The following is a 13,204-nucleotide window of genomic DNA, read 5'->3' on the forward strand; positions in this document are numbered from 1 at the left end:
ATCTTCGTTAATTCCCTTTCTGAATTTGTGATCCGAATCTCAAGCTCAACCGCATGGCCAAAAATGGCAGAACACAGCCAACTTCAACACTTTTCCTTATTGTTATATGACTCGAAAGCGGCTGCCCTATCTATTCTCTAACCAGGCAGTTATCATTAAAATGTGCCATTCAATATACCATGGATTTAACATGGAGACAGATTAACCTGCTAAAATTTCCCAGAACTAAAAGACTATCTACTTGCCATTGGGAGTTTTTCACCCTCAAAGAATAATTTTATAGATGATATGTAACCAGTAACACAAGTCACTAGGAACAAAATTACAACTTTGCTGAATTTTCTTATTCACCTGATGTCTGTCTCTCTGCACAGTCACTACAAATTTGTTACACTATACCATAGTGGACGTTTAACTTAAAACACTATATTTTCTTCGTGCTAATCACTTTCGGGTTTCACAATTTGATAAGAATCAACTCAGAAGTTCCATTTCGGAGAGGAATGAACGGCACTTTGTCGGGGTCTGACAGGCTGCTCGGAGTTGCGCTTCTTCATGATTGAGGAGACAGTTGGGCTGTAGTAGTCATTGCTCCTCTGAGAAGTGGCAGCTTGCGAATGCATCTTCCTTCCATGGATAAAGCTTCTCTGCTTTTCTAGCAACGCCCTGCGCTGCACTGGGTTACTTTGGGTGGCTCCCCATCTATTATAGTTCACACAACTCTGGCTCCTTCCCACTTCTTGAAACTTTCCATCTGCAGGAATAGTATAATTTCGACTCTCAGCAGTTTCGGCGGAGTACATAGTCTCTCCCTCACTGCTATACCCATTCTGCATATCTGAAACATCTACTGGGAATGAACTAGACTCAACCTCACTTTGGACCCCATTAAATGAACCCGTCGAGGCAATTTCAGCATTTGCATCAGGACTGGCTGGTCCTCTATCTTCAACTCTTTGTCCTCTTAATCGGATCTGCTCGGGAGGCTCCCTGACAAAATTCTCCCCAGAATTTGGGGGTAACTTTGTGGTTGACTGTGGTTGAACTGCTGGTTTTGCAACCCTTGGAGGAAAATTAATGTCCAAAAGCTGAACTGGGGAACCTTCTTTTCTCCGAAGAGGAATAGCTGTTAACTTTGGTGATTCATAGATTTCTGGAGTAGGAATGCCTTGTACATGTGCAGCATGACGATCACTTGTTAGGGCCTCTTCATCAACAGTGTTTGCGGCAGCAGAGCAGCTTGGTCCTTGCCGGTCCCCAGGTTTTGAGATTGTATTTGATGAAGATGGTGTTCCATCATTGTCACCTTCAGTTGACTTAAAAACTCGCCGCTGCGTGAAGGAAGCACAAGAGTGCTCACTTTTCTGCCCAGAAGACATCAACCGAATGAGTGGTAGCTTAGGCTTGTTAAGATCATCGAGGCTGCCTTCCCAATGCTGATTTAACCAATCACAAATGATTGGAATGGGGATACCAAATTGCATCGGATGATCCTTCTTCCACGATGACGAGGACGATGAGGAAGTTGATGAGGATTTGGTGTTTGGAGATGTTGCTAGTTTCATAGGATCACATATCATAAATGCAAGATTCCCTTGTGCGTCAAATCCAGCTGAACCAGGGCTCCACGTTACTCCATCAGTTGACAATTTTATGAGATTGTCCGTGGCTATCACCACCTTACCTTCACCAACTGTCAATTCCTTCTTCTCTGTGTAGCCAAGAAGGTAAACTACACTGCCAAGATCCAGGTTTGGTTTAGAGCAGGTGCGCAAGTGGGGGAGGTGGCCTTGGGCAGTTGAATCTCCATCTACCGAATCCAAACCTACTATTGTAAGATCTAAGATGGAGCTGGTGATGAAAAATCTGCAATCCAATGAAAGAATGAGAAACACTACTCGAAATGCCTAAATATGCAAAGGCTATCATAAACCATGATGTATTGATGCTTTAAGAGAAGAATGCTACAAAATTTCTTTTCCCCATTCGCCTTAACTAGAGAATTGAACTTCTATTAGAACCAACAGAATTTCTATGCAATACTAAATCTATTATAATGTGATAAACCGAATCATCACGATTATGATGCTATGTACTCCAATTTTCCATCACCTTTCTTTTTCTTAATCACTCCCAGAGGAGGCAACCCACAAGATAGCTACATATATAAATGCGTAGCACAATGAAGCCTTAGGAACCCAACGTGAAAGTAAAACAACAAAATTTCCATGACTCAGGGGGAGGACTTGCCAGATAAGTTCCGGAGATTTTGGGAAGAGCTTCCTGAGAAGTTGAGAAAGCAATTTCATTTCTTAACCTTTTCAGAGACAATGACCATTATTGCCAATGCCTTCCATTTTTTTAGTCACTGGCATCTCTTATTGCCTACAAATTCTTGCCATTTTTAGCTCCGCCATGCCATCCCTCCATCATGACCTCTAGTTTTAGTTTATTTAACACGGAGGAGGATTCTCTACCCTCCTAATCTCTCTACCCTTCCATGCCCTCCTATTTGAACGGTCACGGTTAAGCCACGTCAACATCTTATATTGATTTTTTTATAGAGATAATAAGACAAAAAGCAATGTGTGAGAGGAGGGGATGGAAGGGGATGGGAATAGGAGGGTAGAGAATCCTCCTCCATTTTACACACTGCATTATCAGTACTAACCCCTAGTCTCCATCCCCTACATTAAAGACTTCCACATTTAACTTATCTGAATGGTTACCAGCTAACGCAGACGTGGGATTTGGGTAGTTGGCCAGGGCAGCGTGCCATCAGGTTGCACTCAAGTTCGAATCCCTCTGTCTTAATTTTTTTTTTTTTTTTTTTTTTGAACAAATGACATTATCTACCCAAAGGAGGTGGGCGGAGTGAGCCAAGCCTCACAATGGGCTAGCAATAATGTAGTTCAAATTCGCCTTTGGCGACAATTGAATCTAAGATCTCTCACTTAAATTAGAATATCGTTTTGTCAAAAGGAAAATGGTTAGCAGTTGACAGTCTTTTTCTCCTAACCCGTAGTTTATATAGAAATGAATGAATATGATCTAATCAGATCCAACAACTGCACAACCACCAGAAGGTGCGTACAAAACAATCCAACTTCTTAGCAGCACCTATAACCTCTTTCACTTTACAACTTTTGACCAATTCAAATCTCACCAATGCAAACAAAGGGTACAACCAAATTTTCAGTACAAAACTAATCAATTCTCCATTGAAAGCTAACAAAATGGGTAGAAACATCATGCAATCAAACTATTCAAAAATTCAATTTCTACCATTTGGGACCCACTACAACTAAAGCACATAAAACAATCCTAATGCATTGCAGAGGCCTAATGGGGCTGGTTTTCCACTTTTCCAAAAACAAACCAAGAAAAAACTAAACCCATTATTTACCTTCAATTAATTCCCATATAACCAAGAAAAATCCAAACTTTATCAGTAAAACAAATTAAGCAAATCTAGTACTGACTACCTTTGGGGAACGAGAGTTGCGGCGACACCGTTTTGCAGCCGGATCTCGGAGCTCTCGGCAGCCGCTACAGACGGAAGGTTGACGTGGGTGGTCAATAGTAGACTACGATGGATCAGAAATCCGGTGCCAGAGATCCCATTTGCGGCACCGGAAATTCTGGCCATGGCCGGAGCCTTGCCGGAGAAAATGGCGGCTTTCATCTTCTCAGACTTGCTCACTCCCTTGCAGAAGCACCACGACTCTCTGAGACCACCCATTTCAATGGCGGGTCGAGAAACTTGGAGGATTTAATCAAATGGATTATCTTTATTCGATTGAAAAGCTTCACAATTTGGATCTACGGCGAGCTAAAGTGGCATTTTTATACATGGGTCTGCATTGTCTGCTGCCATGGCTATGAAGGAAAAGGAAGAGAGAGAGAGAGAGAGAGAGAGAGAGAGAGAAGGACGAGACGGACGTGAAAGGAGTTAAAGGGGGAGTTTGGGTTAAATATTGTGAGCTGGAAATTGGGGCAAAAGAAAATGGCTTGTCTGAGCGTGAGTTCAGAGAAATTTTTAGTTGTGACGGGAATAGAAATAGTACATTATGTGTTTTTATGTAAACGGTGAAAAATTTTAATTTTTAAGTTATTAATCTTTTAACACATATAACTTATCATTTATATAAGAACACGTGGTGTACAATTTCGTGTGACGGTCACATTGAAAAATTCGTGAGTGAGAAGGAGAGTTGAATGTGGGAGTGGGAAGCAAATGTGTGATTGTGACTTGTGAGTAGGAGAACAGTAAAGGGAGTGAAAATGGAGTGAACCGATTTTGGGGGATGACAATTTACAGGTGCTATTGTGGAATTGGAATGTTCATGTGAACATCATCAAGTCTCCTCCCTTTCTTTTCCTTTTTAATGTTTTCAAGAAAGATGCATCTGGACATTCAACAATCGCTCTTTTTTTTTTTTTAAATTGATTGTCGGTATGTGATAAATCGTGTGTCAACATCAGGATTGTAACCATTGAAATATGTCAATATGTTACCGAGAAGTTATCGACAACGTCAATAGCGCACCATGCACATAAAATTTCTAATCAAAGAACAGACACTTGTTTTGATAATTTTTTTTATGTAAAGGTGCACCTACATTGTATTGATATTCATTGTTTATGACATACAAACAATTTGTTTCTCATCAATGAACCGACTTCGTTTTCATACCTAGATTACATATTCCATTCATAAAAATGAATTATGAATTTTAATTACTACTAAACAAACATTTATTTATCTGCAAAAAAAAAAAAACAAAAAAACAAAAAAAAAACATTTATTTATATACCAAACAAAATGAAATAAGTATTTGGGTTTGTTTTCTTCTTATTTATAGACAATCCCTTTTTCTTTATGTACTTTAAAAGTGATTCTAATATTATAAAAATAAAAATTATTAGAGTACATAGGAAGTCATAGTGAAGGGATTTGGATCCAGATCTAAATTGTGGTGATCCTAAAGATCCTCACATCTTAGTTATTTATCGTATATCGTACGATTAGAAATAATTTAAATTTTATTATTTAAAATTAAACACGAATAGTATCTAACAAAAATTGACGGTATGATATACGATAAACGATTGAGATGTAAAGATCCATACGATTCCCACAAAAAGGATCCGACGAGGATCCTCATCCATAGTGAAGGATCCACACGGGCCCATCTCATCATGTGAGATGTAGAATTACCCAAATCATTTATCACATGATGATGATACATTACTTTGATGAGGACTTACGTTTTAATAAGGATTTACTGCAACTCCTCAATAAAGATTACTGCAGCTGTCCCTTCCAACTCGAGTATATACTAATATGGTCATGAAAAAAAAATGTAGAGTGGCGGGGAAGAGAAAAAGTAGTTAACTCTGAATGACAGGTAAATATTAAGAGTTCGTCTGAGATTGCGGCGGCGAAAGACGGCGGACGTGACGAAACCAACGGCAACATGCATTTCAAGCATTTGGGTCTGTGTGGTATATACCGGCAAATGTGCGTAATTGAGATGTCTCAAACAAGCTGTACTGCCATTTTGTGTTTGTTTGTGCTGCTGCAATGTATGAGCTTGTGCTGTGTCGTTGTGTTTTATATTTTTGTATTTGGTGCCCATTATTGGGTTTCCATCCAACTCTGAATCTCACTAATGGAAGACGAGAGAACATTTTAGCAAGATTTTAGATTTCTTTAACGAAAAGATTTCGGTACTGTTCATTTCAACGAAAAACCATATTTTTACACTAAAAAATCAATCATATTACCATTTACTTTACCCTTTAATTTGTCTCTATCGTTAAAACTCAAAATTTTCAAGTTATTTTCATTAGTTTTCCTAAGAATTTATTGAGACGGGCCAATAATCTACTAGTAGTCATTACCACTTGACAAAAACTTCTATACTTGTAATAGAAGAACAAAAATACACAATTCATGATAAGGTGTACACTTTCCAAAACTGCTTTCTATTTCCCACAATTCAGAGGCCTTCTGTTTGTTGCTAAAAGTTAAAAACTCCAAAGGCGTCGTTCGTTGCTTTAACTCGGTTAAACCTTTCCCAATTTTCCATCAGGTCGGAAACAATAAGCTGTCATGAAGTCATCCACCATATCACTGCAAGAACGAGCGGAGCTCAATGGATTCTATACTAAACTAGGTCTTTTCTTCGTATCCAAACACAGAATAGGGAGAACTCTGCGTGCAGAATCAATCGCAGCCACCCACATCGACCCCTTTCTGCTTTAAAAAATCCTTGGCCTCGGCTATGTCCTAATGGATAAAAAATCCTTAGAACAGGTTTTAGTTCCTTTTTTATGAAGACAAAAATACATAAATGTAAAAGGTGAAATGTGTGCAATAAATAGCACAGAGAATGAGAGAGATTAACCAAAGTATCATTCGGCAAAGTAAACTGAGCAGAAAATACATAGAAAAGGTAATCTACCTGCTGCAACAGTACCGCTTCTTGAGGACAAGTCGGAAATTGCATCAAACCAACTCCAACCATTAGCAGGCCATAGCATCCTAGAGACACAACGAAATATATTGGTAGCTGGGAACAAGATAAAAAAGAGTTTAGTTATAAATATATAACATCAAAAAATATAAACAGTGACATAAACTGACCGAAGTCAATAAATAAAATAACTCACCAGCCAAGTATGACTCCGCGGAATAATAGACGTCTGTAAGAGACCAATCCACAAGGCAGATATGGCCACCAACAATGTCAGAATTTTCACAATATGCTTCATTGATTTATAATAATCACTTCCCACTCCTCTGCAATTTACAAATAGCATAAGTGAAAAGAACAACAGCCCTGTGGTGTATTAAACTTGCTTACTTGAAATAATATAATGTCTTTCAAATGCATGCATGAAAGCAACAGCAAATTCACGACCAAGCACACAAGGCAATGCATATCTGCGGGTTGATTCGTATTGTGTAACGTATTAATTGTGAAACCATATTCTGTATATGAGCAATCAATTGAAGAGAAATTGTAGCTACTTTAATAATACACGAAAACTCAAACCAAAAGAAAAATATAACATGAGTCGTTTATATTTGATTTTTGCTAAAGGATGTCTCTTGGGAAGGAAAAGAAAAAACTGATGTTACATGAAATCAACAAGTCAAACAATGAAGACTAAGACACACATCACCGTAAACAAAACACGGATCATGCTGCATCTTCTAATTAGACCTCAAAGCTAACTAATTCATTCAATCAGTCCAAGATATTTTCTACCCGTGAATGCTCAAAAAACATAACGCCATTAAATCCTACTTCTTTACTTTCCAGGGTCCAGTGGCCCTCCCCTCCCTCGAAACTCCTCCCCCGTCACAACACTCAAGAGATTTGACTACTACAAGTCTACAACAAGTAGTCGAACCCATGACCTACGGAGTAGAAATGCACACAGACACAGTTCAAGCCAGCACGAGAACCGGTCAATGACTTCCTCACTCCCACTGAAGCACACATTTAACTCAAGTATGAGCACAGTCCAACTTTCCCATGTCCAAAAGTTCAAGCCAGAACAAGATGTGCGACGAAAAACAGATAACTTTATGTTTGCATATGGACAGTAAAAGTGTAAACTTTGAGAAATAGTTGATCCATAGCTGCCATCAGAAGGGATAGATCATAGTAATCCTTTTCACTGTTCCAGTCCATGTAAATGGTAATAACCTGGAACTCAAAGCCCTTGCGCAATTTCCCACATCATCTGGCACACTTTTTTTTAATTTCAATCAACAAACAAGAGCAAACCCTAATTCAAAAATGGGTGTCATTTCATGGATCATATGAGATCCCACCCAAAAAGCTAAGAGCATCAACTGCACCAAAATCCGATCCAAGATCCATTTAATTCCCAACAAAAAACAAGTAGAAATTCTCACTTCGAATTATAAAGTGAAGAAATTGAAACACAAAAGGTGACAAATTTGTGAAAGAAAAACAGAAAATTCACATCAAAATTGAATAAAAATTGAAAGAAAGCAAGGATTTTTAGCAGAAATAGATAGTAATTAGAGATCGGTAGAAAGAATTACAGTGAATATCGCGGCGGAGAAGAAGTAGAAGAGCCACGGAGACCAAGGTGTTCGTTTAGGGCAGGAGGGGAACAGAGAAAATTGAGAGGGTAAATCCCTAAAAAGGCCTCCAAAGGGGCAAATGTGAGAATATCGAAAAATTGACTTTTGGGTGAAACCGTGAAAGAAGATAATACTTTGTTTATTTCTATTTTGGCCCCTGAATTTTATACAATTCTACATTGTTCCATTTAAGTTTAAACCCCATTGAAATTGAGAAATAGACCGAAACCAATTGGAATTTGGGGGATTATATCAGTTCTCCGGTCCGCGAATCTGTGAAAATTTCAATGGCGGCGAGCAGCAGCGATGTGGAGGCGGGGTTCGCGAAGCTCCAAGGCGAAGACTTCGAATACTACATGCAGACCTACTCCATAATCCTGGGCCGGAACTCCAAGAAATCGACGGTGGACGTTGACCTCTCCAGCCTCGGCGGCGGTATGAACATTTCGCGCCACCACGCGCGAATCTTTTACGACTTCACGCGTCGTCGATTCGCGCTCGAGGTCCTCGGAAAGAACGGCTGCCTCGTGGAGGGCGTGCTCCACCTGCCCGGGAACCCGCCGGTCAAGCTCGACTCGCAGGACCTTCTTCAGATCGGAGATAAGGAGTTTTACTTTCTGCTGCCGGTGAGGAGCATTCTCGGTGGGCCTGTGGGGCCGAGGCATTACCCCACCTCGGTGCCGGTGGTGCCGAGCCCCGTCGGCCCGGCCCATTACGGGTACCACTCGGGTTCGGGCACTGGGCCAATTGGGAAGAAGGGGAGGGGGAGGGATTTGTATGAGGAGGAGTATGAGGACGAGGACGATGTTGGTGGGGGGAGTGGGAGTGGGAAGAAGATGAGGAGAGAAGGGTATGATGGTTTCGGATACGGTGGCGGGTCGGGTTCTGGTTCAGGCAAGGCCGGAGCTTTGGGTTAGTACTTCTTTCCCTGTTCTAGCTTCTTTCTCTTACCTAGTAATTGATAAATAAATGGGCATTGATGTTCATATGCAATTGGAATCTGACAAAGTTGTGTTTTCTGAATCATATGAATCATGGTATTCTCAAGTGTTTTCAATCACATGTTTAGATTCAGTGTTGTTCGAATTTCGGCTTGAATTTCTTTGAACGTGTCAGCGTTTTTGTAGAAATTGATTATGAGGTGCATTTGTTATGTTTGTTTTACACCTTTAGGGGATTGTTATCAAAGCATTGAAATTGTTCTTTTGTTGATGGTTGTCCTCTCTGATTTTTATTGATGTACCTTAACAGAATGGTTATTGATTTTCGGTTTTTGGGGGTATGGATTGTGTGTAGTCGTGATTGGAGGTGGTTTATGTTAGATAATCAAGAACTAGTGTTTTTCCATTTCTTCAGAGGATATGGCAAAACCATAGATTCGAGCCCAAACTCCACCCAAGACCTTGTAGAGTCTTTGACTCTCTAGATTGTTATATAGGCCGATGAAATAGGATTGATCTGTTTGATGCTTAACCATGGTGACACTGGAGATATATCTTCTATCCCCAACTTTGGAACACTTGCATTGGCTTCTATTCTTCCTATTAAGACATTTAATTACAAAAAATATTTGCATTATTGTATCAACCCATTAATTGAGACCGTTTTTCTGTTTTTCTTTGACATAATTTTATCTTCGATTTCTGCAGAGAAGAAGGGAGATGGAAGGTCAAGGGTTGATCGAGACACTGACAATCAGCAACTTCTGCATTTGGAGGAAAAGGATGTGGTGTCCTCTGTTGCTACTGTGCTCTCCGATCTTTGTGGTCCGGGAGAATGGATGCCTATGGAGAAACTTCATGCCGAGGTTAGTCTTGACATATTCTGATGAACAAAATATTTGTTAGTCATAACCTTTGGCACTTAGTTATTTTCTATTCTTCAACTGCACTCTTCCTTTGATGATTGTCGTAGAATACATCCTTAGTTATTCATATGAGTAGCATATGTTAGTTACGCTTTGCATGGGTATGCATTCGGATAGCGTATTCTAGTTTTGTTTATTGTAGGTTTATGAATTGGAACCTTGGTTTTCTCTGCCTTACTCCATATCACTCTTGTTCAGTTGGTGGACCAGTACAGCAGCATCTGGCATCACACTCGAGTGAGGAGGTATCTCACTTCCGAGGACTGGCCTGGTCCAGAGTCAAAAGGGAAACCGTGGTATGGCTTGCTTATGTTGCTAAGAAAATACCCAGAACACTTCGTCATCAACACAAGGTCCAAGGGCCGGGTAACACTGGAGTTTGTTTCTCTCGTCTCTCTGCTTTCATAAAATTTTAAGACATCGGAGGAGCTCCTTGATGATGATTGTTTACAATGTAGTTTAGCCGGCAAGTGAGTTTCCGACTGCCAAAATTTGTACACTTGTTGTGAGTTGTCGAGCAGCAATATGAGATCTTAGACCCCTGTTAGGGTAGATGTAGAACGATTAGCAATGACATTTTCTGTACATGATGGTAACAATACTATTTAGCTTTATATCAAGTTCTTGGGTTTTTCTTCTTCCTTTGCAAATTTTCATTACTTCAAATTTGCTTCGTCTGGGTTAAACGTGGAGATGGAAGTCTTCTTTTGTTTCTTGACGGTGAAGTAAGACGAAGTTTATGAGCTTATTATCCTTGGACTTAGCCAAGAAATGTAAATGATTGATTCCGAGTTTGAATAATATACTTGCATCTTATTTCTATCTTCAATATATATGAAAAGACCTTAGCAATACATACGACTAGAAAGTGCAAGTTCATCCTTAAAATGGGGGACACGATGACAAACACAAACGCAACCAAAATTTGAGAGGCATGCCCTGAAACGTTATTATTGACATATACGAAAGTTTACGATACATGTAACAAAATTTTAGGACTCTTTTTTGCTTAGGTTACCAAGTGCTGCCCGCTGTGCGTACATCTTTTGTTCACGAGCCTGTTTTGCAGCGAGGGCTTCCTCGTCAAGTACTTTGATAGGAGACCAGTCGGGCATTTTCAACCAACCGTCATTCTTCTGTGACCCGTCATTACTCCCAAGCATAGATTCTTTGTAGCTCTTTAACACAGGTCTTAGTCTAATCGTAGCATAATCCACAGTTGTCCCAACAAGAGTAAAGATGATTGAGTACCGTACAGCACCAATTCGACCACCTATAAACCGATGAACAAAACAATTAAACCACATATAGCAGGAGGGAGGATTTCAAAGTAGTATGAACAATAAAGCAGACAATTAACAAATATGCTAGCAACTTTAATTTTAGAGATGCAGCTTGTGAGTAAAGACGTTTTTGCTGATGATTCCGGAGGTTTGAGACTTAGTTCCAAGAGTAAACTACTGTGAGTATACAGCAACTGCTAGACCAATACAGATAGCCCCACCCAGTAAGTCAAGACCTTAAACGAGCATGTCTCTCTCTCGACCAGTGATGTCCTGCTTAAAGCTGGCAGTGGATGGATTCTCTACTTCTGGAACCAAGTCCAGACTCCTGACTAAGCAATATCCGAGCTACATTCGAATCAGAAATTTTCCAGTTCATCCAAGCGAGACTACATAACTTATAGCTCACCAATTGAGCTCGCATTTCTCCCTAGAAATTATTAAACTGAACTCAAGAAATATTTTACAGGACAAAGTAATCGTTCCTAATAGCCCAAACATATTACTGCGCTCCCGGATTACATCAGGTTAGATCATATAGACCCCCCAACCCACTACAAATGAATCACACAAGTCCAAGCCACGAGCAGAGAGGTCGAAAGGCAATGTAAATTTCAGTGATTCCCTATCACATTGCTTCCATCACAAACAATAAAAGTAAACACAATCTGATTACACCAAAGTAAACATAATTTCTTCCTCTACTTTGCAAACACGTAGATGAAGACAAAGATTGAAGGAATTCTCACCCTGAAGACGCCCAAGAATAGCACCAGTGCCAAACCCAGCAATTGCAGAGTTTACAAGATCATCAGGTCCAGTTTTTCGAGTTACTCCCACATATTCACGAGCCCCTGCCAAATCCAGACAAACCCATTACAACAATTTCTCTCAGGCAATTTAACAAACACCAAGCAGTCAAACCAAATGGGTACATAAACCCGAAGCTGGAGATCAAAATTTCAAAAGAAAGAAATGAAATTTACCGCAGTAACAAGCGGTAACAATGGCGAAATTGGCAGCATAGGTGGCGCAACTGGTCGGGAGACCCACGACTTTTCGATGCTTGGAGACCAACCCAGCTCCTCCGCCGAGAATCCCAGCTAGGAGAGTGGGAAAGACGATGCGCTCCTTCCAAGACGACGGCGGTGGCTCTGCTTCTACGGCTTTAGGATCGTCGGAAGCCATGATTGTAATGAAAGATGTGAAATTTGCTTTTGCTCTTCGCCTGAGCTCTCTTCAGTCTTTAACGCGAGAATTTCGGAGTCGTTTTGTTATGGGAGTCTGTTAACGGGAAGGGATCCTCTTTTAAGTACTGGTTTGGTTTTTATAAAAAGTGGGTATCATACAAAGCATAACTAAAAAAAGTATTTGGTAATTACTTAAAAACAGCGTAGTTTTACAATTTTGGGTGAAAAAAAAAAGCTGAAAATGTAAAGCAGCAAAAATAAACTTATTCTCACAGTACATCAGAAAGAGTTTTTTTTTTCAAAGCATAACAATACCAAACCAGCCCTAAATCCACCAAGGCACACAATCGGGTCTTTAAAATTTGATCCAACGGTTAAAGTTATTATAACTTTAAAAATGAGCCCCTACTTGTAACCGTTTCATCAAATTTCAAACTTCCGGATTGCATGTCTTGGCGGACTTGATGGAATCCTTTCCCGTTTTTCGGTGCAGTCATCGCCCATCGTGCCATGAGGTCGAATCGGGTTGCGCCTCATCCGGAATCAGGTTTTAGGTCGGGTATTCGGATAGTAACCATGTTATAAGATTGGACTCGGGCTATCTATTTTCTTAGATGGAAAAGCATATCTACAAATTGTTTCAAGCGATGCACTTATTATTTCATTATTTGTGTATTATGAAGGAATACACAAATCATGGAATTACCGGATTCGCTTAATTAGAGATTTGACA

General features: G+C 40.0%; 4 protein-coding genes across 4 annotated transcripts; 1 reads left to right on the plus strand and 3 right to left on the minus strand.

Moving 5' to 3' along the window:
* Nucleotides 1-44: 44 nt before the first annotated feature.
* Nucleotides 45-3,990, minus strand: LOC137726802 (uncharacterized). Its single transcript, XM_068465763.1, has 2 exons — nt 3,486-3,990; nt 45-1,866 (listed from the first exon to the last, which is right to left on the minus strand). Exons 1-2 carry the CDS (start codon nt 3,740-3,742, stop codon nt 480-482), a joined length of 1,644 nt encoding a protein of 547 aa, XP_068321864.1. The 5' UTR covers nt 3,743-3,990; the 3' UTR covers nt 45-479.
* Nucleotides 3,991-5,910: 1,920 nt separating this feature from the next.
* On the minus strand, nt 5,911-8,201 carry LOC137726512 (dolichol-phosphate mannose synthase subunit 3). Its single transcript, XM_068465446.1, has 4 exons — nt 8,090-8,201; nt 6,679-6,808; nt 6,471-6,578; nt 5,911-6,295 (listed from the first exon to the last, which is right to left on the minus strand). Exons 2-4 carry the CDS (start codon nt 6,778-6,780, stop codon nt 6,233-6,235), a joined length of 273 nt encoding a protein of 90 aa, XP_068321547.1. The 5' UTR covers nt 6,781-6,808; nt 8,090-8,201; the 3' UTR covers nt 5,911-6,232.
* A 154-nt stretch (nt 8,202-8,355) lies between these two features.
* LOC137725746 (FHA domain-containing protein FHA2-like) lies at nt 8,356-10,635 on the plus strand. The gene is made up of 3 exons (XM_068464521.1): nt 8,356-9,043; nt 9,781-9,938; nt 10,197-10,635. The coding sequence occupies exons 1-3, from the start codon at nt 8,419-8,421 to the stop codon at nt 10,404-10,406; spliced, it is 993 nt and encodes a 330-aa protein (XP_068320622.1). The 5' UTR covers nt 8,356-8,418; the 3' UTR covers nt 10,407-10,635.
* Nucleotides 10,636-10,790: 155 nt separating this feature from the next.
* LOC137725747 (uncharacterized) lies at nt 10,791-12,572 on the minus strand. Its single transcript, XM_068464522.1, has 3 exons — nt 12,268-12,572; nt 12,031-12,135; nt 10,791-11,271 (listed from the first exon to the last, which is right to left on the minus strand). Exons 1-3 carry the CDS (start codon nt 12,467-12,469, stop codon nt 10,991-10,993), a joined length of 588 nt encoding a protein of 195 aa, XP_068320623.1. The 5' UTR covers nt 12,470-12,572; the 3' UTR covers nt 10,791-10,990.
* Between the last annotated feature and the right edge of the window lie 632 nt (nt 12,573-13,204).

The sequence above is a fragment of the Pyrus communis genome, chromosome 2 (assembly GCF_963583255.1).
Source record: "Pyrus communis chromosome 2, drPyrComm1.1, whole genome shotgun sequence".
Classification (NCBI taxonomy): Eukaryota; Viridiplantae; Streptophyta; class Magnoliopsida; order Rosales; family Rosaceae; genus Pyrus; species Pyrus communis.

Bases quoted from the DNA above. Each gene is read 5' to 3' on its own strand.
- LOC137725747 (XM_068464522.1), bottom strand. From the start codon at position 12,469: ATGGCTTCCGACGATCCTAAAGCCGTAGAAGCAGAGCCACCGCCGTCG. The intron at 12,136-12,267 runs GTAAATTTCATT...TGGATTTGGCAG, and splicing joins TGTTACCGCTTGTTACTGCG to GGGCTCGTGAATATGTGGGA. The intron at 11,272-12,030 runs GTGAGAATTCCT...ATCGGTTTATAG, and splicing joins TATTCTTGGGCGTCTTCAGG to GTGGTCGAATTGGTGCTGTA.
- LOC137726802 (XM_068465763.1), bottom strand. From the start codon at position 3,742: ATGGGTGGTCTCAGAGAGTCGTGGTGCTTCTGCAAGGGAGTGAGCAAG. The intron at 1,867-3,485 runs GTAGTCAGTACT...ATTGGATTGCAG, and splicing joins GCAACTCTCGTTCCCCAAAG to ATTTTTCATCACCAGCTCCA.
- LOC137726512 (XM_068465446.1), bottom strand. From the start codon at position 6,780: ATGAAGCATATTGTGAAAATTCTGACATTGTTGGTGGCCATATCTGCC. The intron at 6,579-6,678 runs GTGAGTTATTTT...TCTTGTTCCCAG, and splicing joins CGCGGAGTCATACTTGGCTG to CTACCAATATATTTCGTTGT. The intron at 6,296-6,470 runs GTAGATTACCTT...TTTATCCATTAG, and splicing joins AAGCGGTACTGTTGCAGCAG to GACATAGCCGAGGCCAAGGA.
- LOC137725746 (XM_068464521.1), top strand. From the start codon at position 8,419: ATGGCGGCGAGCAGCAGCGATGTGGAGGCGGGGTTCGCGAAGCTCCAA. The intron at 9,044-9,780 runs GTTAGTACTTCT...CGATTTCTGCAG, and splicing joins AGGCAAGGCCGGAGCTTTGG to AGAAGAAGGGAGATGGAAGG. The intron at 9,939-10,196 runs GTTAGTCTTGAC...ACTCTTGTTCAG, and splicing joins TGGAGAAACTTCATGCCGAG to TTGGTGGACCAGTACAGCAG.